General features: G+C 36.8%; 1 protein-coding gene across 8 annotated transcripts in view; it reads left to right on the top strand.

Annotated features, from left to right (window-relative positions):
- Positions 1 to 26,582, top strand: part of ADAMTS6 (ADAM metallopeptidase with thrombospondin type 1 motif 6) — a 175,254-nt gene that overhangs the window by 116,097 nt on the left and 32,575 nt on the right. For all 8 annotated transcript variants that reach the window (XM_021380767.1, XM_021380766.1, XM_021380771.1 and 5 more), the window contains 7 exons: positions 3,696 to 3,841; positions 6,944 to 7,007; positions 18,100 to 18,202; positions 19,298 to 19,431; positions 19,551 to 19,674; positions 20,918 to 20,998; positions 25,750 to 25,913. In XM_021380767.1, the coding sequence (XP_021236442.1) occupies positions 3,696 to 3,841; positions 6,944 to 7,007; positions 18,100 to 18,202; positions 19,298 to 19,431; positions 19,551 to 19,674; positions 20,918 to 20,998; positions 25,750 to 25,913 (816 nt within the window). The remainder of the gene's footprint in view (positions 1 to 3,695; positions 3,842 to 6,943; positions 7,008 to 18,099; positions 18,203 to 19,297; positions 19,432 to 19,550; positions 19,675 to 20,917; positions 20,999 to 25,749; positions 25,914 to 26,582) is intronic.

Raw genomic sequence — 26,582 nt, 5'->3', positions numbered from 1 at the left:
TCACAGTTTTGAGAAGCATGCTGTTAAAAAATACCTAAAATTCTCTCTATAAGAAGAATCCCAAACTGCTCATATTATTCAGAGTTATAATTTTGTGCACATTTAATATGTTCGGAAATGCGTTGCCACTGTCTTTCTGAGTTTCTGAGGAACTAATTAAAAGCTCCTTCTCCAGTGGGAGAGGACAATTAACGTTTCAGCTCTAAACCTTTAATAAAAGACTGTACTTCTAAAATAGCTGTCACTTCCTCCTTTTTTTCTTTTTCAAAAAATGTTTACTCTGTAGTCCTTGCCTCGTTATAGTGGATGGAGTAAACATATTTCCGCAATTACGTTAGAAATAATGCAGATTTTTGGACATTTTGAATTAATTGGACAGAGATTCAGCATCTGCTGAAAGACAAATTTTCACTAGAAAATTTGCAAGAGACCCCAAAGTGCACAGTAGGTCTTCAGATTTAACTTCACTAGAAGAGACAAGCCAGCATTGAAGCAGTTTTTACAGGGGATTGTGGAAATGTAGAAGAAAGAAAAACTAAGAAGGCGGAGGACAGTGCGAAGAACAGGGGTTTTATGCAAGTTTGGAGAAATAAAGCAGGTAAAATGCAGCTGCCTGCTATGTACAGCCATAATAGCACTGAATTGGGTTGTTTGCATATTCTCTTTGTACATGTGTAGTATGGATTTGGGCTTAACCTTAACTGTCTCTTTTATTTATAAATCTTGTTTTGGAAATGTTTATATTATTTCTGTAATATATTTTTAATCTAAATTGTTAACATGCATCTTTACTCTTAGAAACATTTTAATTTTTAGCATTTGACATTAGTGTTCGATAATTGTTTATGTACTCCTGTGGCTTCTGTAACAGAATGCTGCACAGTGATTATTGTCTTTTAGTTAATGAAATCATTATCACTTCATTTGTCACTGTAATGAGAAGAAAACCAGAAAACTTTAATTCACATGAATTAACTTTGTTCTCCATTGTAGAGTTACTGTAAAACACCGTCACTGCAGAAAGTATATATTCACTATATGATCTGTGTTATGTTCTCTAATGGCATACAGTGACTGTCTTGATTTTAAAAACAGTACCATATTAAGAGTATTTTCCTCTGCTAGATGCCTGCATATTCACAGAAATCTCCAAGCTGTAAATCTAGAACTGCAAGAAGGATAAAACTTCTTTTACTCAGAACAGCTCTATGAAACCTTGTGTCCTTGGGTTTTTTCCTAAAAAAGTGTGATGACTTGACACTGGCTGATAGCTGAGCCCCCACCCAGTTTCTTGCTCAATCTGCCACGTCAGGACTAGGGAGAGAATCAGAAAGGTAAAAGTGAGAAAAACTCATCTGTTGGGATTAAGGCAGTTTACAAAGTGAAATGGGGGAAAAAAAAGGAAAAGAAAACAAACACAAGTGATGCAAAGGCAGTCAGTCACTCACCACCTCCTATCAGCAGACCAATGCCCAGCCAGTCTCTAAGCAATAGCTGCCTTGGAACGACCCCAGCAGTGTTATTGCTGAACAAGGTGACAGTTTTATTGTTGAATATGATGTTCTAGGCTGTATGGGATACCTTTTGCCAGTTCAGGTCAGCCGTCCTGGCCCTGTCCCTGTCCCTGTCCAGCCTCTTGCCCACTAATTATTCTACCTCCTGGAGGGGCAAAGTGAGAAACAGAAAGCCTTGAGACTGTGCAGGCACTGGTCAGTAAACAGTGCTATTGACACTGGTTACAGGTCTAAAACACAGCACCTTCTAGGCTGAGATGAAAAGGTGACCTGATAGAAAAGGCAATTTTGCACCTGAGATTTGAAATACTCCACTTTATACACTTTCTGAGGACACTTGAATGCTGGTTTTTTCATTTCTCTAAATGGTAGAGGAAGAGGTTTATGAACAGAAATGTGCTGGACTGTAGCAGCTATTCTTTAAAATAGGTTCAGGTACAGCATATAAAAAGAATATAAAATATTATATAATGTATTTATAATACATACTGTATAATTTATATAATATATAATATTATAATAATTAAAATGTCTTGAGAGAAAAAAGGATGATGTGTCTAGAAAAATAATGTTAGTTTTCACTTTTTATTAATGTTAAATGGTAGCATGTGTTTGTGTGCAAAACTACTTTGTATCTAGGTGCATTTGCTGATGATAACCTACACAATTTAGTATTAACATATTGTTTTATTGTTCACTCTTTAAATGTGCGTTCATAGGCCTTTTGACATGTTTGACAATTAAAGTACCTTTCTATTCAAAGAGAAATTTCTAATGAAAACCTAAAGATTTTTATTAATTTTCATTGATTAATACTGCGTATAATCCTTATTAGTATCAAACCTTTTTTAAATGCTTTTTTTTTTCTGAATCATGACAGAAGATTAAATTAGATTGTATTTTCACTAAGTATCATAAAAATCCAAACTAATTCAGGTCAATGCCAATGGCTACGTTTACTTGTTTACTCATTCCACAATGCTGGGACTGAGGCTGTAGGCATGCTTTGGGATGAGAAAACTTTTGGTTTTGCTGTACTAATTAAACTCCACACTGAGTCTTCTTACACTGTTTATGGTCTGAACACAGATATATCTCTTTCACTGTGTTTTCTGTGTATGTCTCAGTGCATTCTATCAAATTCATATTTCTGATTTATTTTGGACACTGAAGTTATCTCATATTTTTTTTCTGGAAATCGTCAGTATTTTGTCTGTTATGGTACTTCAGGGCAGTTAAGCAACAGATGCCTACATTTTGGAATTGAAATGTGCAGGTTCGGGACATTGTACACTTGAGGCCACGCTCTATTCTATTGCTGGATGCAGTAATGGCGGTAATGATTATCTAATTGAACTGTTCTAGATTTTCTGTGCTGCACTGGAATGTGGATCAAACTGTGGCTCATTGATTATTTCTGAATGGCTTGATAAAGTTGCTGACTTACGAAATGATGGACTTACTTCCATAATTATCATTTTATTTGAATTCTGTGTCATTTTTTTACGACCAGTTTAAGTAACAATATTGCAAAGTTTCAGTTTGCATGAAAAAAGCACATTGTTCATTCTGCCCCTGAACAACTGAGCAGTTACAGTGATTTTCTGTAGCATGTCTCATGCCTTGGCACTGCTTTTGTTATGTCTGTAGCATTACTGTAGAGGAAGTACTACAACAGATTCTTCTTCTATTGTAATTTTGTCCAGATATTTTTTAAAATGTAGGGGAGTACTTTCTCAAAATTACTGTTGGGGGAAATCTTTCATTTTGCATAATGAAGCCCTTACATGAATTGTTAATTGGATCTTATTCTGCTTAACTAATTCCAGAAATGAATCTTAGTGTTTAAACTTAATACAGCTTCTACTTGGTGGTTCCCTTACTATGAAACATTACCAAGGATGTATAATGGAAAAAGAAAGTATTCTTTTTTAAGCTTGCTTAAACTTCTGGTATGTTTGGGACTTATAATTCAGAGCTTAGTGAAGACAATTAACAAATCACACACGCTCTTACCAATGTCTAAACATTTCTAGATTAAGTAAAATATTAGTCTTGTTATCTGTTCAGAGAATGCTGATGCCTATAATTGGTCATTGCCTGACCCTTATATTTTTCTGTCCTGATAACTGTCAGCCTGAAAGTTAATTTTGTGTGCTTTTTTTTTGTGAAATCTTTCAGTGGTGTTACCAGGGAGAGTGCGTACCTTTTGGCACTTGGCCCCAGAGTATAGATGGGGACTGGGGTCCATGGTCAATATGGGGAGAGTGCAGCAGGACCTGTGGTGGAGGAGTCTCCTCATCAATAAGACACTGTGACAGTCCAGCGTAAGTAGCTAAAGTAAGCCGGAGCCAACAAAAAGACACAGTTGGAATTTATTCAAAACTATGGTTTCACATGTTATCTGTAAAAATGTTTTGCTAGTTTGCCAGCATATATCTTCAAAATAGCAGACAGAAACAGTTAAACAGGAGAAGCTCACTAGGCAAACTTCTAACGTTTTTTAATTTATCTATTATGTATCTAGTATATAGATTGCTGAAATTATATTTAGTAGTGACTAGAACAATTTTATTTTTCAAACTTCCTTTTATACACAGTATATTTAAATTATGATTTAAATTTCTTTTTTCTTTATCCGTGTTACCTCTGATGTTAGTCTAGAATGTAAATAACTGTTGCCAGTTATTTATTAAAAAAGCAACACTATTTCCAAGATTTTGCATTCAGTGGTTTACATAAAAACTGTAATTAGTAATATTACTGAGCATACAGTACATTGATGTTCTGTCACATTCAACACATAGTTTTGACTTTCCACTGACTCTTAAAACAATTGAGCTACTCTCTCCCTGCCACCACTCCCTATTGGTCCATTTTTTCTCTCTCAAGAGGGGGCACCTTCTCCACTACAGCTTGGTCTGTTCTGTATATCAGCTCGTAGTAGCATCTGTCTGCTTCCCAATCTCCCAAGTACTGTTGCAGAGAAGGTCTGTCAGGTAAGTGCTTTTCTCTGTCACTAGTGCTTCTCAGATGAGGAATGTTTACTTATTTCCATTGCTGTTCTTTGCTGAATAAGTCACTGCTTTTTTTCTGTTTCTCCTTATCCTGTTTGGGTTATTTCATTACAGCTATAGTTCTCTGTAATAGTTTTATTACTCGATACTTTGTTCATGTCGTGACCTATGATCTCTACTTCCATCCCCATAGTTAAGACTACTACCTCCATCCCTGTTTGTTAGCTTTTAAGACCACTTTTTCTAAAAAATACCACATTTATTTCATGAAAATCCCTTCTGTAACTTCTATCATTCCTGTCTTACCTTCTCCTCTTAGTACACTTAAAGTTCTGCATTTCCTGTACCTGAATTTTGCAACCCAGGTTGTACTTCAGCTTCCCACAATGGTCTGCAAGACAGGCACCATGGTGTGACATTACTGCTACTTAAAGTGATCTTTTTACTTCCTGTCATTGTCTGTTACTGTCAATCAAATGTGGAATATACCACTACTTACTGAACGGATACAAAATTATATATGCTCATAGATAACATGTCAGACTTTATTACTGAGAGAACAATAAATTAAGCACATTATTTTTTTCACAGCAATGTGTAAAAATGGTAGTGAAATGTTTGCTTGAAGCATGATTAATATTGTAAGATTTTTAGCTATTCCTATCTCCATGTATGTCTGTTATGTTGAAAGATAATTAGATAATAAATGTTTAGTAGTGCGGCAAGCGTATGCAATTTTTTTTTTAATTCTAATGCCTGCATTAGGAAAAATTTCCCTTTAGTTCATTAGGATTCCTGGTTAAATACCTGTAACATGAAAATAGTATTGATTTACTTTTTAGTTAACCAAAAATTCTTCTATTCCTTTATTATAAAACAAACACCAAGTGTTTTTCATTTCTGCTCTCAAGTTATGAGCCAAAGATCTGGTGGCTGATTAATCTTCCACAAAAGTCAATGTTAATTATTATTTGACCTCTGTGGAAGATAGATAAGGTTCTTGAACAGTCTAGGAATTTAAGAGCCAGGGTCTTAATCACTCTAATAGAAACCTGCTTACTCTGGAGTTTCTTCGGATTTAATGCTGCTTAATTGAAATCAGAATCAGATTCTTGAAAATGTGGTCTTTGCTACTGGCTCCAATATTTAGCAGGCAGTTTCTTCATTTTGTTATTTCTAAGACAGTAATATGAGAATGTGAGTAGGTTGTTTACACAAAAAAAGTAATTAAATGCAATACCTTTTTAATATGTTCAAAATGCAGTTACACTGTATTGCTTGAAATCCCTACAAACTAGATGAATACTGTGAGTGAAGATTTTAAAGCACCCAGTACTGCTTCGCATCTGCTGTCATTCAAGTCACTGCTACAATTCCTTTTAAGAAAAACATTTTAAAATATTGCCTTTAAAATTTCATATATATATATATCTATTTACATTATATAATTTATGGGGGATGCTCCAAAACTAATGCCTCCCTTTTTATTATGTTGGCCCGTGGTGTCAGATGCAGATGCTGGTGGTATGGCAGGAGCGGTTGAACCTTCCTGCCAGTATCCCATTACATGTTGTTGCCATGTGACAGATGGCAGCAGAGGGACAGTCTGACAGAATGGTGTCTGACATGGAAGAGCGTATGGAGCAAAAGTGTGTCATTGAATTCCTCCATTCTACCCATGCGGAAAAAGTGGCAACTACTGACTTTCATCGACACCTGTGAATGTTTATGGAGACCAGACAGTGAATGTGAGCACAGTGAGGTGGTGGGTGGTGCATTTCAGCAGTGGTGACAGCAACTTGAAAGATGAGCCATGTTCCAGACAGCCATCCACAGCTGTCACAGCACAACATGAAGAGTGATTTGATCAGAAAATCCATGCAAATTGACCAATTACAACCAGGGAACTGTATGTGGAGCTGAATATTGGCTTTGATGTGTTGTAAACAATGGTGGCAGTGCTGGAATGTCCCCAAATTTGTGCCAGGTGGGTCCCACAGATTCTCACACAGGAACAGAAAGAACACCGTATGCAAATTTTTCAGGACCTAATGAACCAATAAGTGGCTTAAGGTGGCAGTTTCCTTGATTGCATCATTGCCACTTGCCAGACGGCCGTGCAGATTTTTTTGAGTGCAGCATGCTGACTCTTGTTCATTGCTGGCAAAAATGCATAGGTAATGGTGATGACTATGCTGAAAAAGAGTATTTTATAGGTAGGAATTTGCTTTATCAGGCAGTGTTGCTTTGCTCTTTTTATTTGTTGTTGTTTCCATGGAAATAAATAGGAGGCATTACTTTCAGAGCAACCTATGTATATCTCATGCACTTGTATTTATGCTAATAATATATATCTCATGAATATGTGTTTATACTGAAACATAAACTAACACATAAAATATCTTTTTCCAGGCCTTCAGGTGGAGGCAAATATTGTCTTGGAGAAAGGAAGAGATATCGCTCCTGCAATACTGATGTAAGTAAACTTTGTTCCTTTGTAGAGCAACTTGCCTGTTTTTAATGTTATCAGCAACAGATGCATTTATGGATTTATTTCCAGTTCACAAAAGCTGTGAATTCAGTGCTTCATTGGCAAGTAGTCCTGTTAGGCACTTTTATACAATGGACACTCTACAAGCTCTGCTAAATGTTGAGATCCCTGTTGCATTGGGGTGCCCATCTGCTGCCTTCGTTATTAAGGCCTAGAGCAAGTTCAGCTGAGCATTCAGGTTTAAGGTGAACAAGTAGCATAGGGAGTCCCATTATGCATTAAACCAAAGTTCTTTCTAGCCCAGTGCCTCCCAGTAGTAGCTAATAACTAGTGTTTAGGGAAAGATGACAAAATTAGAGGAGCCAAGTGTGACATTTCCTTCCTTAGAAGTTTCCTGAAGCTGGTTGTTGAAAGATTTCTTGAACCTCACATTTTATCTGTATATTGTTTGACCTTCACAACTGTCCTCAACCATCCTCTACTTCTAAACCTGATTTTTATGCCTATGTGACTTTCAGTGTTTACAATCCTCTCTGACATTCTGTGAAAATGTGTTTCTTCCAGTGTAAGTGCATTGCTTTGCCATCCGGAATCCATTGGTTCTTGTGTTACTAGAATGATCATGCAGTTTTGGTTCAACTCACCAAGTAATTAACTAACACTGAGGAAGGAGGTGGGGAGTGTGCAAATGTTTAAAATTAAATGAGGAACAAGAATTATAAATTCAAATAAGTTAAAAATAGAATGAAATTGAATGATGAAAGTACATAACAGTAAAGCAATTCACTAGTAATTTTCTAAATTAGTAGCAATACAAACAAAAAACTGACTTCATAATTTTTTAGCTTCAAATTCAACAGGTTTCTTCTCAGAACATGAAAGCTCATAACAGTGATAGAATCAGTGTATATATGGTGTATGTAATGGTGTTATTTCACCTTCTCATCTTTGGATATATTTCAGGAAAAAATGCAATAATTAATATTTTTTCCTTTAAAATACCTTGTTGTTATGGTCACTGTTAATTTTCGTGTGTTATCTCTGCATACATGAGGTTTTCCAATGAAGTTTATTCTCATTGTTCAACAGTATTATAAATTTTCAGATTCAAAACCAGTTCCGTACTCCTTATCACAGCTGCACTATTCACACATCCAAGAGCTGTGCTAGTGTTGTAAGATAGCCTGAAACTCAGCTTCTTGTCCAGTATGAGTTGTAAATCTGAAAAGTCCTAGTACCCTCCAAATTACACTGTGAGGAAAACCTGACCGTCTTACTTCTTCAATAGATTTCAATAGATCAGCTGTGTTTGGTGTCTTTGGGCAATTTTCGTTTGAATGAATCCAGCTTGCCAGATGATGCTCTGTAATTAGTTTACTGTCATTTTATTTTTCACACAGCTGGTTCTTGTGAAATTGGAAAATATCCTGCTATTTATAGCTCCAATTCAGAAACAAGAATGTTGAATGATGCTGAACATGTTTCTCATTTTCACAGTTGACAGGAAATTCAACAGTGTATTGAATTCACTGACTAAGTAATGATTCCTTATTGAAGTCTTTAATTTGTTAGTTGCCAATCAATAACAGATTTATCATACTATAGAATCATAGAATTGCTCAGGTTGGAAAAGATCTTCAAGATCATCAAGTTCAACCACAACCTAACTATACTACTCTGACAACCCACAACTAAATCATGTCCCCGACCACCACATCCAAACTGTTTTTAAACACATTCAGGGATGGTGACTCAACCACCTCCCTGGGGAGCCTGTTCCAGTGCTTAACAACCCTTTAAAAACCCCGATCAGTTTTTCCTGATACCCAGCCTAAACCTCCCCTGGCACAACTTGAGGCCATTTCCCCTTGTCCTGTCACTTGTCACCAGTGAGAAGAGACCAACCCCACGCTCACTGCAATCACCTTTCAGGTATTTGAGGAGAGCAGTGAGGTCTCCCCTCAGCCTCCTCTTCCCCAGACTAAACAGCCCCAGTTCCTTTAGTCTCTCCTCGTAGGACATATTCTCCAAGCCCTTCCCCAGCCTTGTTGGGCTTCTTTGGACCTGCTCCAGCACCTCAGTGTTGTTTCTGTACTGAGGCACCCAAAACTGAACACAGTACTTGAGGTGGGGCCTCACCAGTGCTGAGTACAGAGGCAGGATTACTTCCCTAGTCCTGCTCACCAAACCATTCCTGATCCAAGCCAGGATACCATTGGCCTTCTTGGCCACCTGGGCACACTGCTGGCTCATATTCAGCCAACTGTCCATCAGCACACCAAGGTCCCTTTCTGTCAGGCAGCTTTCCAGCCACTCCTCCCCAAGCCTGTAGCGTTACCTGGGGTTGTTGTGACCAAAGTGCAGAACCCGACACTTGGTCCTGTTGAAACTCATATGGTTTGCGTTGGCCCATCTATGCGGTCTATCCTACTACAGGTCCCTCTGTAGTGCCTTTCTACCCTCCAGCAGATCAACACTCCCTCCCAACTTGGTGTCGTCTGCAAACTTACTGAGGGTGCACTCAATCCCCTCATCAAGATCATTGATAAAGATGTTGAATAGAAGAGGCCCCAGTACCGAGCCCTGGTTTTGTGATTTTTTTGTTGTCGGTATTCTACATCATAACATTGTGTAAAGCACTGGCAGTTAAAGAATTAATCTTCTGGTCCTGTGGACTGGCGTTTTTGTGTGCTTGGTTCTCGGAGCAGGAGGGGAGGAGCTGCATTCCCCAGGGGTCTTTGCGTCTGGAGGGGGCGGGTGAAGCTGCCTGGCAGACCGGGAGTTTCCTCTTTCTTCGTATGCGGCAGAGAAGCACATGGTCCCCCTGCAGCTTATGGAGTAGGAATCTCAGCTTTGAACTCTCTCTGTTTTGATTTGTTGGCCTCAATTTCGATATAATATTTAGTGAACTAATGTTCGTCCTCAGATTTTTGCCAGTTTTGTTTTAGACCCGTCTACAATTTTCCTACCCTTCCCCTCTTCCCTTTGTTTTCCTCAGGGCGTGGGTCCCCGGGTCCCCTGCCACATTAGCCACAGGACCGGTCCGGGCCAGCCCCTAAACCGCCGACACTTTTCTTTTCCTCCTTTCTCTCTTTTCCGGGCCTGTGGGCCTGCTGTCCCCTGTCATGGACACAGATCCATAAGTAATGCCGTGACAACCGCTCATGACTGGCCACCAGCTGGATTTAACTCCATTGGCCACAACTCTCTGGGCCTGGGCATCCAGCCAGTGTTTCACCCAGCAGAGCGTATGCCTATCCAAACCATGGGCAGCCAGCTTCTCCACAAGGATGCTGTGGGGAACAGTGTCAAAGGCCTTACTGAAGTCCAGGTAGACCACATCGACAGCCTTAACTTCATCCGCTAAGCGGGTCACCTTGTCTTGGTACGAAATCACGTTTGTCTAGCAGGATCTACCATTCATGAACCCATACTGACTGGGCGTGATCCCCTGGTTGACCTTTGACTGATCCATGATGGTTCTTGAGATTACCTGTTCCATAATCTTCCCTGGCACCGAGGTGAGACTGATAGGTCTATAGCTACCAGGATCATCTTTCTGGCCCTCCTTGAAGATGGGCATCACATTCGCTAGTCTCCAGACCACCAGGACATTCCATGTTAGCCAGGACTATTGAAGGATGATGGAAAGCGGCCTGGCAACCACATCCGCTAACTCCCTCAGCACTCTAGGGTGTAATCCATCTGGACCCATGGACTTGAGAGTGTCCAGCTTTCGGAGCAGGTCCAAAACCATCTCATCGTGGATTGTGCATGGCCTATTCTGTTCCCTGTCCCCATCTGCCAGCTCAAGTGGCTGTATGCCCAGGGTGCAGCTAGTCTTACTATTAAAGACTGAGGGGAAGAAGGCATTAAGTACCTCAGCCTTATCCTGATCCTTGGTCACTGCATTGCCCTCAGCATCTAACAGGGTATGGAGATTCTCCCTAGCCCTTCTCTTACTGCTGATGTATTTATAGAAATATTTATTGTTGTTCTTCACCTTAGTGGCCAAGTTCAGTTCTAGCTGGGATTTGGCTTTTCTAATTTTCTACCTGCTTTACTGAACTAGTACAGGTTTGGTTGGTTTAATTATTAATTGGGATGCAGTGCATTGCTAAGTTACGTGGCTTATTAAAATCTAGGTATATTGTATTATTCTTTTATTTTCACCAGGAAACATATAAAATTGTAGTTGATAAAATGTTATGGTATTCTTGTACACTGGTCTGTATTATCTTCCTTTTAAGCCTGCATTAGTCAAGTCACTATCAACTTCTCTGCTTATTTTGATGTGATAACAGACAAGCTGTATTTCATTTGCCCATTTTCAAATACTGTTCATTTTTACCTTAGCACCATTTCAGTTTGTTTGTATAGTCTTTAAGATTGTTTAAAAATTCATATTGGCAATCTTTAACTCTTTCAGAACTTTTCAGGCTAGTTCTCCATATGCTCTTTTTAAAATGTTTATTTCTAATAGGTATTAGTTAGCATATGCCACAGTAACTAGCACATGAGAAAGTTTAGATAATACAATATCCTGCTACCTCACAAACATTCAACAATGTTGAAATTGTCTTTTTTTTTTTTAGTTAGCAATCATACCTAGTGATATTGTTGAAATGTTGCAAGGATGTCTTTTAGTCTCGTCATTTTTAATTTCTTAATGTCAGATACTTTCAAGAAATCCTTCCAAATTTGCCTTGCTTCCCTTATTCTCTCTAAGCTTCTTGTTTATTACTAAGAGGAAGCTGAGAAGGTCACAGAAGGAACAGTTGAAAGGTGCCTGGGAAGGCCATTTTGGCTGTTCGGCTGTTTGCAAAATCAACTGTCATTAAACCATTGCATTAGAATCTTTACTTTTCAGAACCATTTTCCTAAAATATAACACATTTTTTCATCCTTTAAGAGTCTTACTCTGTTCCAGGTGCGATTTAGAAGAACATTTTTCCTCTCTGGCGGCCTTTCCTCTGTTCGCAGACTACTGTTGTGTCTCCTGTTAGTCTTCTTTACACTATATAGTCTCTGTGCTAACAATCTTTGGCATCCCAGTAGTGCGCATTTTCTTGTAGTGTGGTAGCCAAACTCTGCGCAGGTTTTTTGACAGCTCCTGTCAAAACTAAGTACCACTTAGAATTATGTATGTTAACTTAGTGATGAGGTTCTCCTTATAATATCAGTATTGTGTTCATTTTTCTTAAAACAGTGACAGCATTTATTCAGCAAGTATTGATTCACAGCACCCAAATCTCTTTCTGAGGAGCTGGCATTTAGGAGATCATTCCTCAAGTTGAGCTTGTACACTTGTTTAGTCCAAATCCGAATGTAGTAATTTGCATCCATTGCTTTATTTCAAAACACTGCTCCAGGTTATCCAAATCTTTTAAAGTTATAATCCTGTAGCCCGAAGTGTTTATTTCCTACCTGTGGTCAGATTTCAATAATTTAAAAAAGGATTTGGAGAAGAAATCCTCAGTGTCACTGTATAGGTCTTAAAAACAAACCTTGAACAGTTGCAGACCTGGGCTATGATATTTGAAAATGCCATTTTTAAAGTTTGACTGTGAAAAATTTTTTGTAATCTGGCAGAAGGGGGCAAGGTGGGAGGGGTGGGCATGTTTTTTCAGTGCTTAAACATATTGTAACTTACGGAAATTTACATTTGCTATCTTAATGGTTTTGACAACTGTAGTCCATTTCTTTTATAGTAATCTTCAGGGTTTTAAATAACTAAGAATTGCTGAGACTAGTAGATTTTGTTTCAAGGTTTATTACAGTCCTTAGTGCTTGACATTTTAATGGAATGGTATGTTTGATTAATGTAAGCATTAAAAGCATGCAAATCCGTCATTATTTGTATGAAAAAATGCTTTGTTAGTACATCTTTTCTCTTGAAGTTTTTTGCAGTGTCAACACTCATTGCCCATATGTAATTTTAAATGTAACACTCCCTAAAGCTCCTACAATTCATTAACAAAAAAAACCCCTCTTTCTGACTTCATTTTTCTTTCAGAGATGAGTTAGTTCTGTTGCCCTTTCTTTTTACCATTTTCTTTCTTTGGAAATAGCACATACACTCCTACTAGGCATATTTCTCATCAAAGACTTCCAAAGCCGTATATGACTTCTTAATTCAAAAGGCATCTGCTAATGGAAACATTGAGATCAGCAGAAAAGAACATCAGTTAATGAATTTAGAAACAAAAGCTGATAGAAAGAACACTGTCATCAGAATTGTATTTTCTACCACTAACCACTTACTTGCAAGAAACAATACTCCAGTTAAACTAATTGTAAGTGATTTAAAATATATATAGGATTTGAAACTTAAGCTGATAAACATATAAGACTGTAAAAGACTCCTCATCTTTTAAATGCAGTAGAATGTTTTGATTACATGTTATGTAAATGCTTTATTTTCATAAAAGTATAGGTGTACACGTGCCTTTCAAAGATTCTTGTTCTTTAGTTTTTTCTCACAAAAGAACATAGGCTAACAATTTTTGTTGGCTCTTTATGCACACATTCATTCATAGATTGTTAATTGCTTAGATAATTCTAATATTTTCAAGCCTTTTTTTTCTAAGATGCATCCATGTGAGGTGGTATATCTTAGAACAAAATTTGCCTTTCATGTATCACCCTTCTGGCTTTGTTTCTCATCTTCTGATGTAATCCTTTGTTAATAGGAAACCTAGTCAATTACAGGAGACTGTCTGACTTGAAGCTCCAAGATAAACAGATTTCTTTAAGACAAGATATTTGGTGTTGTGTCAGTGTTGGTTCAACAATTTGATGACAGTTGTTAAACTATTTTTGCTTCAGTATTCAAAAATTTTGATATTCTTCTTAGAGCTTTTTGACTCAAAATTTTGGTTGTTTTATCATCTTCTCCTGTGGACATTCTTCATACCCTGTTATAAGTTCTTAGACATTTGTTAGATTCCTGTCTCATGATTTGCCATCTCCTAAAGAGAGATTGGAAACTCAAGCAGCCTGTAGCAACAGTTACTCATGAAAAAACTTGTAAATTCATGAAAAATGTAAAATATCATATCCTATAAGGTCATTGAATATTTATTTTGGAAGAAGAATATCTACATCAAGAGACAGTGCCACAGAACTGACATTTTGAAAATGCATATTGTAGCTTACCTTGCAGTAACCTGTTTGCATTTCATACCTATGATTTTGAATGCATTTCTTGAGGACACCATCTTTAGTTTTACTTTCCTCCCACGTAGTAGTGATGTACTCCACGGGAAATAAAGTTACACAACAGAAATAAATTTAAGTATCAGTTGTATTTTTCTTTATTCAGAGTACAGAATATTGTTCTTTTGAGTTTGGTGGCTACCGTCTTCAGCAGGGCTACCTGAAAACTTTACTGAATCCACCTCAAAGCTGGATTCAGTACATGATTGAGAGTGTTAAAATAAATGGCTGTGGTGACGAGCAAGATCCTGATATGTGAGCTGTCATTTTTCAGTATTCACTAAGAGGACATAGCCACTAAAATGGAAATTTATTTTACTGCACAGGTCACCAAATCTGCTTATGGATTGATGGATTCGGATTTTTGGAGCCAGAGACACTGGGTTATAGACAAGCTTTGATATCATTAGTATATTAGTTTTTGAAATTAATTAAAAGTACTTGTGATGTAGGAAATCACAATTTAATCTGCAGGATTACCAAAAACAGGACAGAATGTCAAGAAACTAAAAATGTTATCATGATACTATCTATGATACTTTCTCTGATAATCGAAACCTTCAGGTGTGTTCTTAACCATTTAAACTTGGCATTTTAACACAAAATTAACAGCTCTGAGTGGTACCAGTGTATGTTAACTAAATTATGTCTAGTCATTTCAGATTATAAAGTAGTTAGCATTAGAAATGGGAATGCCATTGTCTCTCCATGAACTGCTATTGCAGATCAGAGCTGAAATATGTCTCTAGTAGCATTTTCTCCCATTCTGTTACTGTTTCATCACCTGCACTACCTAGAAGGACTAACATCCCAATTGATCACTTTCATTCTTTGCTATCTTGAGTTACCATGGTGACCTTAAGCTTTTCCAGGCTTTCTAATACTGTGGCTGAAATTCTTCCTGTGTTGTGGAATCAGATATGAAAGGACACAATGTGTCATGGATACAAAAGATACTTATTTGGATAGGTTAAGATGACTTTTGAAATACAACAAAAAGACATAACTTATGACAGCAGTAGCCTTTCTATTGCTTGTCTTGAGTAAAGTTGCAGTGATTATCCCCTTTATCATCAGCAGACATTCTGCTTAAAAAGTGAAATTTTACTGGAATGAGTAAACTGGAAGTCAGCTGTTGTGGAGTAGTAATTGCTAGGTCCTAGCACTGTGGAAAGAAACAGATGTTCCTTTCATGTCTGTTTCTTTCAGAAAAGTCTTCAACCCTATTTGTCAGTGGAAAAGCCACTGAAAATCTGATTTCCTGTACCTTTCTAATTTGTGAAAGCAGTTATTTCAGCCACAGAGTGAGAAAAGAAAGAAACGGTGGAAGCTGAGATAGTGATGATAAGTATATAACTATGCCCCCAGTCTTGCTGTACATAACATTCTCAGAGTAGGGCATTAATTTAGTGGCCATGGTTTTGTCTAAGTGTAGAGGATGAGTAGCTTTGCTCCCATGGTTCATTTAACTGTTCCCAGGCATTGCCAGCCTTGTCTGCTGGTGAGGAGTGAGATTCCAGGCTAAGCATGTAAGTGTATGTAGCTGTTCTTCTGTCAGGCTGCCAAAGCTGTCTTTAAGAAAGAGGAAGCACTGATATTAGCAGTTTAAATTGTGGCAGAAACTGAGTTATCAAAAGGAAAGGCTTTGCTTATAGATTCACAGAATGATTGAGGTTGAAATGGAACCCCTGGAGAGTGTCTTAACTATCCCCACTTGCACAAACCTTGAGATGGTTGCTCAGGACCATTGCCATCAGGACCCGGATGACTTTTGATTATCTCCAGGATGGAGATTATGCAAATTCTCATGGCAATCTTTGCCTCTCCAATGCGGAAAAGAAGGAAAGGTAGTCACCTGTGGCAGTACTTTGCCTAATGCAGCCCAGGATACTGTTAGCTTTCATTGTGGTAAGAGTACCTTGTTTCGCGTTGAACTTGACAACTGTGACTCCCAGGTCCTTTTCTGTAAAGCTCCTTTTTGATTGGAAGGCCATAAGCATGTAACTGGCTCATGGGAATATTATTGCCTGGGTTCTTGACTTTGTGTTTCTCTTTGACTGAACTTGCTGAGGTTGGTGTGGACCCATTTACAAGCCTCTTGAGATGTCTCTATGTAGCAGTGTGACTCTGGAGTTATGAGCCACTCATCTCAGTTGTCTATCATCAGTAGAGTTGCTGAGTATGCACTCTTATCCATCGTTATTATTATTGAAATGTATGATCTTGCCTCAAAGTACATCCAATATCCCCATCAAAAGAGAAATAAGAATGCATCTCAAAAATCATATTACAATAATTTTGTTCATAAAAAGGGTTTAATGGTGTCTTCTGCAGTGGATTTTAATTAACTTGGAAAGGTAAGTATGCAGGGGGAATAACAGCCATGCAAGCATGTGGAACTGAAGAGTAGTGGGTATTGACGAGTGTAGATGAGATCTGATTGCAGACTTTGCAGTAGGTCAGGACAGTTCCTTCTACTGCTTGAAGAATAAGAGACAAAGAAGCAAATATAGTTGTTACCAGTATATTTTTTTCTTTTTATTCTTTGAGTATTTTTACAGTTATTTTTATTCTCATTATTATGATCTGAAGCACTAGAATTAAGGTACTAACAGTAAATTTTTAAGCAGTAAGTGCATTTTAATAAAAATATATTTTTAATTACAAAGTGATAGTAGAGATTTGTAGACAGTTTAAAATTGTAAGACTCTAGCATCCAGTATTTTCATTTATATTCAAAATTGGAGAAATTTTTTGTAGTTTGTGAATGATAGTGCAATGGGCTGGCTATGGCAGGAGCTTGACTAATGTGTACCGAGAATTATAATTATTAATATTCGCATTGTGCAATAGATTTTTATTACGTGCATTTTTACAGACCATTTCACTTGAATGCATTTGAGATTCCTGAACAGGACTGGCTGACTTAGATATATATATAGGAAGACTAGTAAAACTGCCATGAAATGAATTCTTCTGTTGCTCATAAAATAGTAATATTTATTCACAACACTAATTTCCACAAACAATTTCTTTTCTCTTTCAGTCTAAAAATGATTTTAATCTGTATTTCAAATACTTTGCCTGACGGTGCTTGAAATCATAGCTGCTACTTAAACAATGATAGCAATGTTTAACATGCTGTGTGAATTCTGTGTGTTCAAGGTCGTCATTATTATTTTGAACTTGCTCACGAAAAATTAGCAAAGAAATAGCAAAGAAGTCAGTTTCTCCTAAAGTAAGAAATTTCTCAGTTTTGTAATTGGAAATGTTTAGTAGTGAACATTTAAATGAAATCACTTTTTATGTCTTAACACTTGGATAATGCTTTGAGTCAGGATCAAACATGGCATCTAGTCTCATTCTCAGCCTTATTGCAGTGCTTTTTTCAAAGCTGCAAGTAAGCAAAAGTGATAATAGTCTGCACATCTTTAGAAAGTGTTGTAATTTCTTTCTCAAAATCTTGGAAACATAGGTCAGTGCAGCTGCTTCATATAGTACAACTGAGGCAAGAGCTCTTACCAGAATGATTTTCATTTTTTCAATTGTTTTTATGTGTGTGTTTATAAGGAGGTAGCTGATGGATTGATTATGAAGCATAGTTAGACGTGATTTTGTTTGTCTGGTTTTGTGGAAGCTGTTATAACACTTACCTTTATTTAAATTAATTCAATTACTGCATGCCAGCTGAAGGACACTTCAATTACAGAGAAATAAAGGAAGTGTCAAAATCAGAGACACAATATAAAAGCAAAGAACCACCTTCTAGTCTTCTGGATGATTTTATTTGTAATATTAACATTTCTTTTTATTTTGATATTCAGAAGGAATAAACTCTCTTTGGTCTGTATTATTTTAGCCGTGTCCTGCAGGGGCCCGTGACTTTCGAGAAAAACAATGTGCAGACTTTGACAACATGCCTTTCCGCGGAAAGTATTATAACTGGAAACCCTACACTGGAGGTAACGTGTAGCTTTTCAAAAACATTATTATATGTGAAGTATTCAAATATATATAAATTTTATACAGAAAGTAGTGTATGTAAATTATGTAAATTTTTTGATGAAGGTACGATAACGTAAGTTAAGTTTTCTAAGCTTTTGTCAGCTGCTATAAATCTTACAGAAGAGCCCTGAATATTCTAGCAGGTTTTTTTTTTTTTTTTAATGTGAAAAAAGCTTGAGAATCATCATAGGGACTCTATATTAAAATACAGAGCCCTTTTTTCATCTTCAGGTGTAATAGAATTTGACATTACATAATTTATCTGTAAGTGAATTTGATGCTACTGTGACAAATTTAGTATAAACTTCTCAATAATACTGGGAAATGGAGAAAGGGGAAGAAGCATCACAGAGTCTCTAAAGATTATTTTAAAAATACGAGTTTCGTATGATTGCACTGTAAAATAAAAAGGGTGTTTTTGAAGCAGGGAAGAGAATTAAAATTTCTTTTTCTCTTTTGAGCAGTTTAATCAAGTTTAGTTGCATTTTGGTCATTGTTCAAAATTAGCAAGTCATCCTTTGATTACTTTTTTTCTATTCTAAACTCTGAATATTTTTCCCTTTTGTTTTTATATTGAATGGTTTTATTTGTAGTTTTGTTTTAGATGAAAAGCCTAAAAGTGACCACTGTGATCACATGATCTGAGTTGTAGCATGTTCCTAGTAGGTGGAAATACCATCTAAAATAGTCTAATGTAGTTTTTGAAATTCACCCTGACTTATTTCTAGGACTACATTCTTTTTTTATGCACGTTTGTCAAGTGTTGCTGAAGTGGTATCCTTTCAAATTGTTTAATAATCATTAATGTTATGTTAACATAATAGAATCCCTTTGTAGACATCCAACCTTGCTATATCTTACTATAAAAAGTAATGCTCTTTGCAAAAAAGAAGAATCAAGTAAAGAAATCAATAATGGAAAGTGAAATAAGGTGTCTATACTGCATGTGAAAAATAAACACAAGATAAGATCATAAATTTTGGATCTATTTATGCAAATACATTATTTTTTCAGGAACTCTGTTATTTTTTTTCTTCACTTTTGTTGTCCAGGTGGGGTTAAACCATGTGCATTAAACTGCTTGGCTGAAGGTTATAATTTTTACACTGAACGTGCTCCTGCAGTAATAGATGGGACTCAGTGCAATGCTGACTCACTGGATATCTGTATCAATGGAGAATGCAAGGTATCAGAAATAGAGCAGATAAAAAGAACTGAGTATCTTAAACTTGAGTGAAGTGTTTTATCAAACAGTGAAGATAAAGGTGCAAAAAAACATCAACTTGTTAAAATATTTTTTCTTAGCATGTAGGTTGTGATAATATTTTGGGGTCTGATGCTAAGGAAGATAGATGTCGTGTTTGTGGAGGAGATGGAAGTACATGTGAAGCTATTGAAGGTTTCTTCAATGATTCATTGCCCAGAGGAGGTATGCATATTTACGTCTATTCTGTTGTTGCATTTAGATAGCTGTTAAATGAAAAACAGTACTTCACTGATTTCCATCGTGATGTTGCTGCCAGTCACTCATTTTGACTCCTTTTGCCTAATTGTTTCATTTTAATGTATTAGTTTGGATTTATGTCAAATTCTACAATATCCTTCATTACTGAATATTTAATTTTTATGATCTTAAATGCACTTCATACAAAATGAATGTGTTTTTTTTGTTATAGTGCTTTCGTAAATGAAATTATGTGAATGATTGTAATGCGCACAATGGAATGTGATATTTATGATCATGTATATGACTATACTTGAAATTTTAGAATGGAAAGGATTCAAAAGAGTTGCTTAAGTTAATGTTATTAAGAACTTAGGGAATGTGTATTGACAGTTAGCTGAAGATGTAGCTTAAAAAACAATACTGCTGTTGGCAGTGTCAGTTTTATTAAGGCTACATCTGGAGTCAGTTTTGGATTCTCAAATGTAGGGAAAGGATTGATGCACTGACATGAGTTCAGTTTAGTGAGGGGCCACTAAGATAACTGTATGCTGAAACAACCACTCTTTGAGAAGAGGTTGAAGGAATTGAGCTTATTTAGCTTGGAGAAGTGATAGCTCATAGGGACCTGGTATCAGCCTTCCAAAACCTATGAGGAGGTTAGTGAGGGGACAGAACCAGGCTCTTCATAGTAGTAGACGACATGATGAAAGGAGCAGAGACAATGGTTGTAAAAAAAAAAAAAAAAAGACATTACTTGAACTGAAGGAAAAACATTTTCCCCATGTGAATAGTCCAGCAGTGGCTCACTCGCCCAAAAGAGTTGCACAATTTCCATCTTTGGTGTTTTTCTTGACCCCGTACATGTACGGGCACTGACTAATCTTGTCTTATCTTCTGGCTAATTGTACTTGTAGAAAGAAGTTGAAGCAAATGACTGAGGTCCTTTCCAACCTGAATTGTCCTATGATCCTGTGATCATTTTATACATTAGTTACTTGTGATACACTGTTGAAAGTACTAAGTTAGCATTTTAAAAAAATGAATTTGTAAATTTGTATTACATTTCTGCTACCACTTTAAAATCTGTCTGAAATTAAAAGAGTTTTCCTTGGTACCAAGTATGTTTGAATCCTGTTCCTCCTAGTAGTTTTTAGTTGTAAATAATTTATTAATGGTTAATTTCATGACTAATATAACGAGAAAAAAATATACAATTTTCTCATAGGCTACATGGAAGTGATTCAAATACCAAGAGGTTCAGTGCACATTGAAATAAGAGAAGTGGCAGTGTCCAAGAACTATATTGGTAAGAGCATGCTTTAAATAGCAGACTGGAAATAAGTTAGTTTTGATGTGACTTGAAGGTATGGTTTTCTGGTTTGACCGAGCCATGCACATAGTAGAAGGAGGAGAGGGAATTACAGTTTTTAGGCTGTGGCAGATAGTTGCAACAGTTGTTTAGGATGCATTCTCCCAAGTGGTGCTAATGGACTAAAGTGCAAAATCAGGCCAGTTACAGGGTCAGACCTAGAGCTCAAGTGATCTACTGCCCCACTCTGAGGTAGTGTCTTCCTCCTGAGGAAGTTTCTGATCTTAGGGGATTGTACTGTTTTAAAACATAATCTTATTCTTGGACTGTTTATTCAACAACAGCAAAAGTTACTTACATAGTTATGAATTAGATACTGGAAACAGGTTGCCTAGAGAAGGTGTGGATGCCCCATCCCTGCACATGTTAAAGGCCAGGTTGGTTGGGGCCCTGGGCAGCCCACAGCAGGAGGTTGGAACAATATGATCTTTTCAGCCAAAGCCGATGATATGATACTGCCCCCTTATCTTAAGGCAATGTAATATATTAATTCTACAGTGTTTCTATATTTCTGTGTTGTAGGGACTTATTGCTATGCCTGTTCTATGGATAGGAAAATTACATGCAGGAAAACATTTGTGCTTTGTTAAGATCACTCAGGATCTGTGACAAAGCACAGAATTAAATTCAAATTAAATTAATCCAGATTATCCTTCATTTTCTTTAAGTTTGTGTTAAATTTCATTTCCATTTTTAAAATATTAATTTGTATTAATTAATTAATGTATTAATTAATGTACTAATCCAGCTTCCTCAAACTCAAAAGAACATGCATTTCTCAGAGTTCATACACACTGATTTGCATAGCATTCAGTTCATAGTAGTGCAGGAACACGCATTTCTTAGGCAAAAATAATGTAGAGAGCTGATCAGTTGTACAGGAAAATGGATTAACACAACCAGAACCTGTTACCTTTATAGGCCTAATGGCAACTGTCTGTGCTACTTTGTCAGTCTGTACTAATGTCAGTTTATGTGTATGATACTGGTGTGTTGGAAAGGACCATAATGCATAAATGCATATAAGTGTGAGTTTGAAAAGTAATTACTCTTCAAGGTGCATTAGTTCCTAAATTTATTGTATTGATAATAGTAGTACCTTTTACTGTTGGTTGCTTTTTTTGAAATTCTTGGTCGGCTTGGTCCCACAGTCATGTAATTCAGATTTTCAGTCTCCTTCCATTCTGTGGAAATAGTAACATTCACTACTCCAGGAATAAAGAGCACTTACCATTCTTTCAGCATCCCACTCTCCCATGTCAAAATATGTCGGTAAGATTGCTTGTGTATTCTATATTGACATTTCACACAGAGCTGATGGGAGAGAGGCATACAGTGCATCCTGTCACAGTTGCTTTCAAAAAAGAATGTTTTGTAATATTGACATTTACACCAATATTAGTGTCCTATTTAATATACAGATCACATTAAGATACTTGGGTTTCTGATTCCATGGAAAACTGAAAATAGAGGTGATAAAGGAGAATAAAGAAAATACTTCTAGTTACTACAGTTAAGTTTGTTGCTCCTCTAATTTATTAACAGAGAACTATGATCTGGAATTGCGCTTAAGTCAGTAACCTCAGCACCAAAATTAATGAAAAATGTCAATGTTTTAGCTCACATGGACAAGACAGACAACATTTGTGGTTTTTAATCTGGCCACAGGTCTAAAAAGATAAAATACATTTCCAGTGTGCTTCTCACAATTTCAAGGGTGTTCCCAAGTTTCAGGCCCTCTCCTCACTACCTTGCTTCATGTCTCAGATGCCCTGGCTGATTCCAGGGGCGTTCATCTACTTCACTAGTTTGCTGTGTTTATAACTTTCAAGGGAGCCATTATATGCTAATGTAAGATAATACTAGGTCACAAGGACTGTTTCAATTTTGTATGAGTGTTTTGTACTGTGAACGTGAACAAGAGTACTATTTTAGAATCACCAATTTCTGGGGAAAGGAATGCTTGTAATTTGTCTGTTCCCTAAAGAGAACTACAGAAACATGATGGCAGTTAAAAAGGACTTTATCGTGTTAAAATACATACTTCAAGGTATTGTTTTATAGGTGCTTCTTTAGTAACAATGTCAACTTTACAACTCCTTCCTAATCTTTATGGAGTCCCCTCTTGTTTCAGAACAGCTGTTTTGTGGTCACACCATGAACCAGATTAGAGAACTCATTCAGCTGAAAATAACCATTTGCACATATTATTATGTTTTGTTTTATGTGCAGAGCTGCCAAATATGTGACCACAGTCAAAGAAATCAATTTCTCAATTTGGAAATAAAAAAAATAATGAAAAAACCCCTCCCCTGTAGCTCTGATACTAGCTTCAGTGCTTTTCTATTCCTTTCAGTTAGTAGGTCTCAGACTAACTGTGACCCAGTTCTTTTGCAAGCCCTGACGTTAAGTTGAGGCAGCAGTTAGATATCTGAGAACCTCAGTACCTCTGTTCTCCATGCTCCCCACCTTTGGCTAATTATTTCTGCACCAGTAACACTCCTAGTGCTGTGACGGTAAAAGCACATGTTCCTGTGGCTGTATAAGTAATCTGTTTTTTTTTTTTAAACCGATCCATCCATAAACAGCAACAAAATTGCCTTTTTTTTCAGTTCTGCTGAAAAAAATATATGTTTAGGAATGCTGCTGTCTTCTCTTAATTTGATTGATTTGAGTTGACATCTTCACTTACATTCCCCTTTGCAAGTGTTGTGTTCTGATTTCCTGTGGGTTTCCTGCGTTCTCACGTTCTCACAAATTTCTTGATATTAACTCATTCCTTCTTTCTCATATGCTAATAATTATGTCACTGCTTCATCATTGTAATGTAGTTATATTATTGGAATGCTATTCACAGCTACGTGGCCTCTACCTATGCATAACAACTGACATTAAGCAAATCTGCTCACAGAATGCAGATACATTTTTCCTTGGCAGACAGGCAGGTAAAAAAGTTAAGAGTGTATAACACACATATAATTGATAGAATAGAATTTTGGAGAGATTGTGTATGAAAACACTTTTTCCCCTTTGCTTATTTATATATCTCACTCATTCATGTGCCTGAACTAATAGAAGTAAAGAACTTACCTCAGTATTTGCTGTTAGTAGATACTAGATATACTGACAAGAAAAGGTTTGGTATTGAATGACAGAGTAAGACAGACTTCAATGTCATGGTGACTCTGGGAGACCCATTACCCTTTTTAATCAGTCTAGATTTTGTGAAAGCAAAATGGTTAGGAATTTTGACTGTAGGGAAGTCTGACCACTAATTAAATACTTATGTTCAGCTTCAACATAGTTATATAGTATGATAGGACAAGAGGTAATAGTTCTAAACTAAAATAGGGTAGATTTAGATAAGATATTAGCAATAAATTCTCCAGTGTGGGGGTGGTGAGGCACTGGAACAGATTGCCAACAGAAGCTGTGAATGCCCCATCCCTGGAGGCGTCCAAGGCCAGGCTGGCTGGGGCCTTGGACAACCTGATCTAGTGGGTGGCAAAACTTGATCATATGTTGTCTTCTTATGACTGTGACATGAGTTTGTAAAATCCTGTATAGTAAAGTTAATATGTGTTTTGTCACAAAAAACAGTACTACTGCTTGATTGTGTATTTCCACCCATTGTTTTGCCTCAAATACTGTTATATTTAAAGTAAATATAAATGATGAATAACTCCATAGCCTTCATTACTGCTTCAAGTGAAGCAGTCAGTATCTAATTAACAAAAGATTTGCCTTAAGATGTAAAGTCTTTTTCATATTTAGAAAATTAATCTCATATTACTGGTAAAATATCAAATACTAAGTCCTTGAGTTGTATCTGCTTGTACAGCCTACTTCAGCAGCTAATTAAGAAATTTGTTGTCTACAGTATTTTTATGGTTTAAGGTGGTGAATCAATAGTAATAAAATATCTTTGCTTGTGAAATAACTAATATTTAATTTTGTAGTAGAAATGCCTTGGATTTATGCTCTAAGAAGGAAACAAAAATTGTGCAAAGGCACCAAAGTAAGATCTGATCGGTAACATAATTCAATCTTCCTTCTTTTTTTTCTTCTCAGGATGTTATATGAGATACCAGTCTCATGTTCCAACATACAAAATCTTAATCAAAAGATTAGATTGGTCTGTTTTTGCTGGGGTCCCTGGTCTAGACACTGTACTCCAGATGGGGCCTCATGAGAGTAAAGAGAGGGGGACAATCCCCTTCCTTGCCCTGCTGGCTACCCCTCTTTTTATGCAGCCCAAGATGCAGTTGGCCTTCTAGGCTACAACTGCACACTGCTGGCTCAGTCCAGCTTTTCATCTACCAGAACCCCCAAGTCCTTCCCAACAGGGCTGCTCCGAATGAGTTCTTCTCCCAGTCTGTACACATATCTGGGATTGCTGCAATCCAACTGCAACACCTTGCACTTATGTAGAACATCATGAGGCATTCTGTTTTGTTCTATATAGTATCTGCAAAGTTTACCTGCACAGTGGAGATTATGGTAGAGAGTCTTGTCAAGTTGCATGAGGGTTATTTTGATTAGGGCTAGAGAAAAAGGTTTATGTTGAAAAAACAGTGATACAGAGCTGAAACTCACCTACTTCTACTAGTTTAGTAGTTTAATTTGCAGTGGCTTCTCCATTGTAAATGCTGCTTCCAATTTTTAGGTGGCTTGTATTTTTTTTTAAGCTCTAAAATCTGAAGAGGACGACTACTATATTAATGGTGCCTGGACTATTGACTGGCCAAGAAAGTTTGATGTTGCTGGAACAGCTTTTCATTACAAGAGGCCGACAGATGAACCAGAATCTCTGGAAGCACTAGGCCCTACTTCGGAAAATCTCATAGTCATGGTAAAGTTATATTTAATATATATCTGCAATTTGAAATATGATTTTATGTTATGAGCAAAGATAAGACCATGAGTGAAATCAAAGTAGGTCCCAGACCATGCTGGGATGTTGCGTTTGTATTTTAATTAAGTTTCCTTACCTTTCAAAACTGATATGCGGATACTATGATGAAAAAGTGATAAAGTTATAAGAGCTCTGGGAAATGTCACAGAAAATGCCCTATCTATGTTAAATGTTCTTCTGAATAGTGACAGAAGAAATTGTAAACTGGATATATATTGCATTTCTGTGTATTTCTGATAGATGGAATTGTTTGACGTGTAAATATGTATACAGTAGCATTTTTCTTTCCTGACAGGTCTGTAGTTGTCAGTGGTTTTAAGTGTGGTCTGAGTAATTCGACCTGTATTAAAATGTGTTGCTTTGACATATGTTGCTCTGAAAATGTTATTAGAAAAAAAAAAAAAGATAATCAAAGGCTAGCATATGTCAGGTGGGAAGTAGTAAATGCAGTACAATCAGCAGTCAGGGTAGACAAAAGCTCTTGATGATTATTACACTGCCATCTATATCACCCACAGTGATAGGACTGTATTGATAGTATTGATATTCCTTCGAAGGAACCACCAGTGTTTACTAATATATTCAGTGAAAACAGTAACCTCAGCA

Source organism: Numida meleagris, chromosome Z (assembly GCF_002078875.1).
Source record: "Numida meleagris isolate 19003 breed g44 Domestic line chromosome Z, NumMel1.0, whole genome shotgun sequence".
Classification (NCBI taxonomy): Eukaryota; Metazoa; Chordata; class Aves; order Galliformes; family Numididae; genus Numida; species Numida meleagris.
Note: the sequence above shows the minus strand (reverse complement) of the source record. Positions and strands in the feature narration are given on the sequence as shown.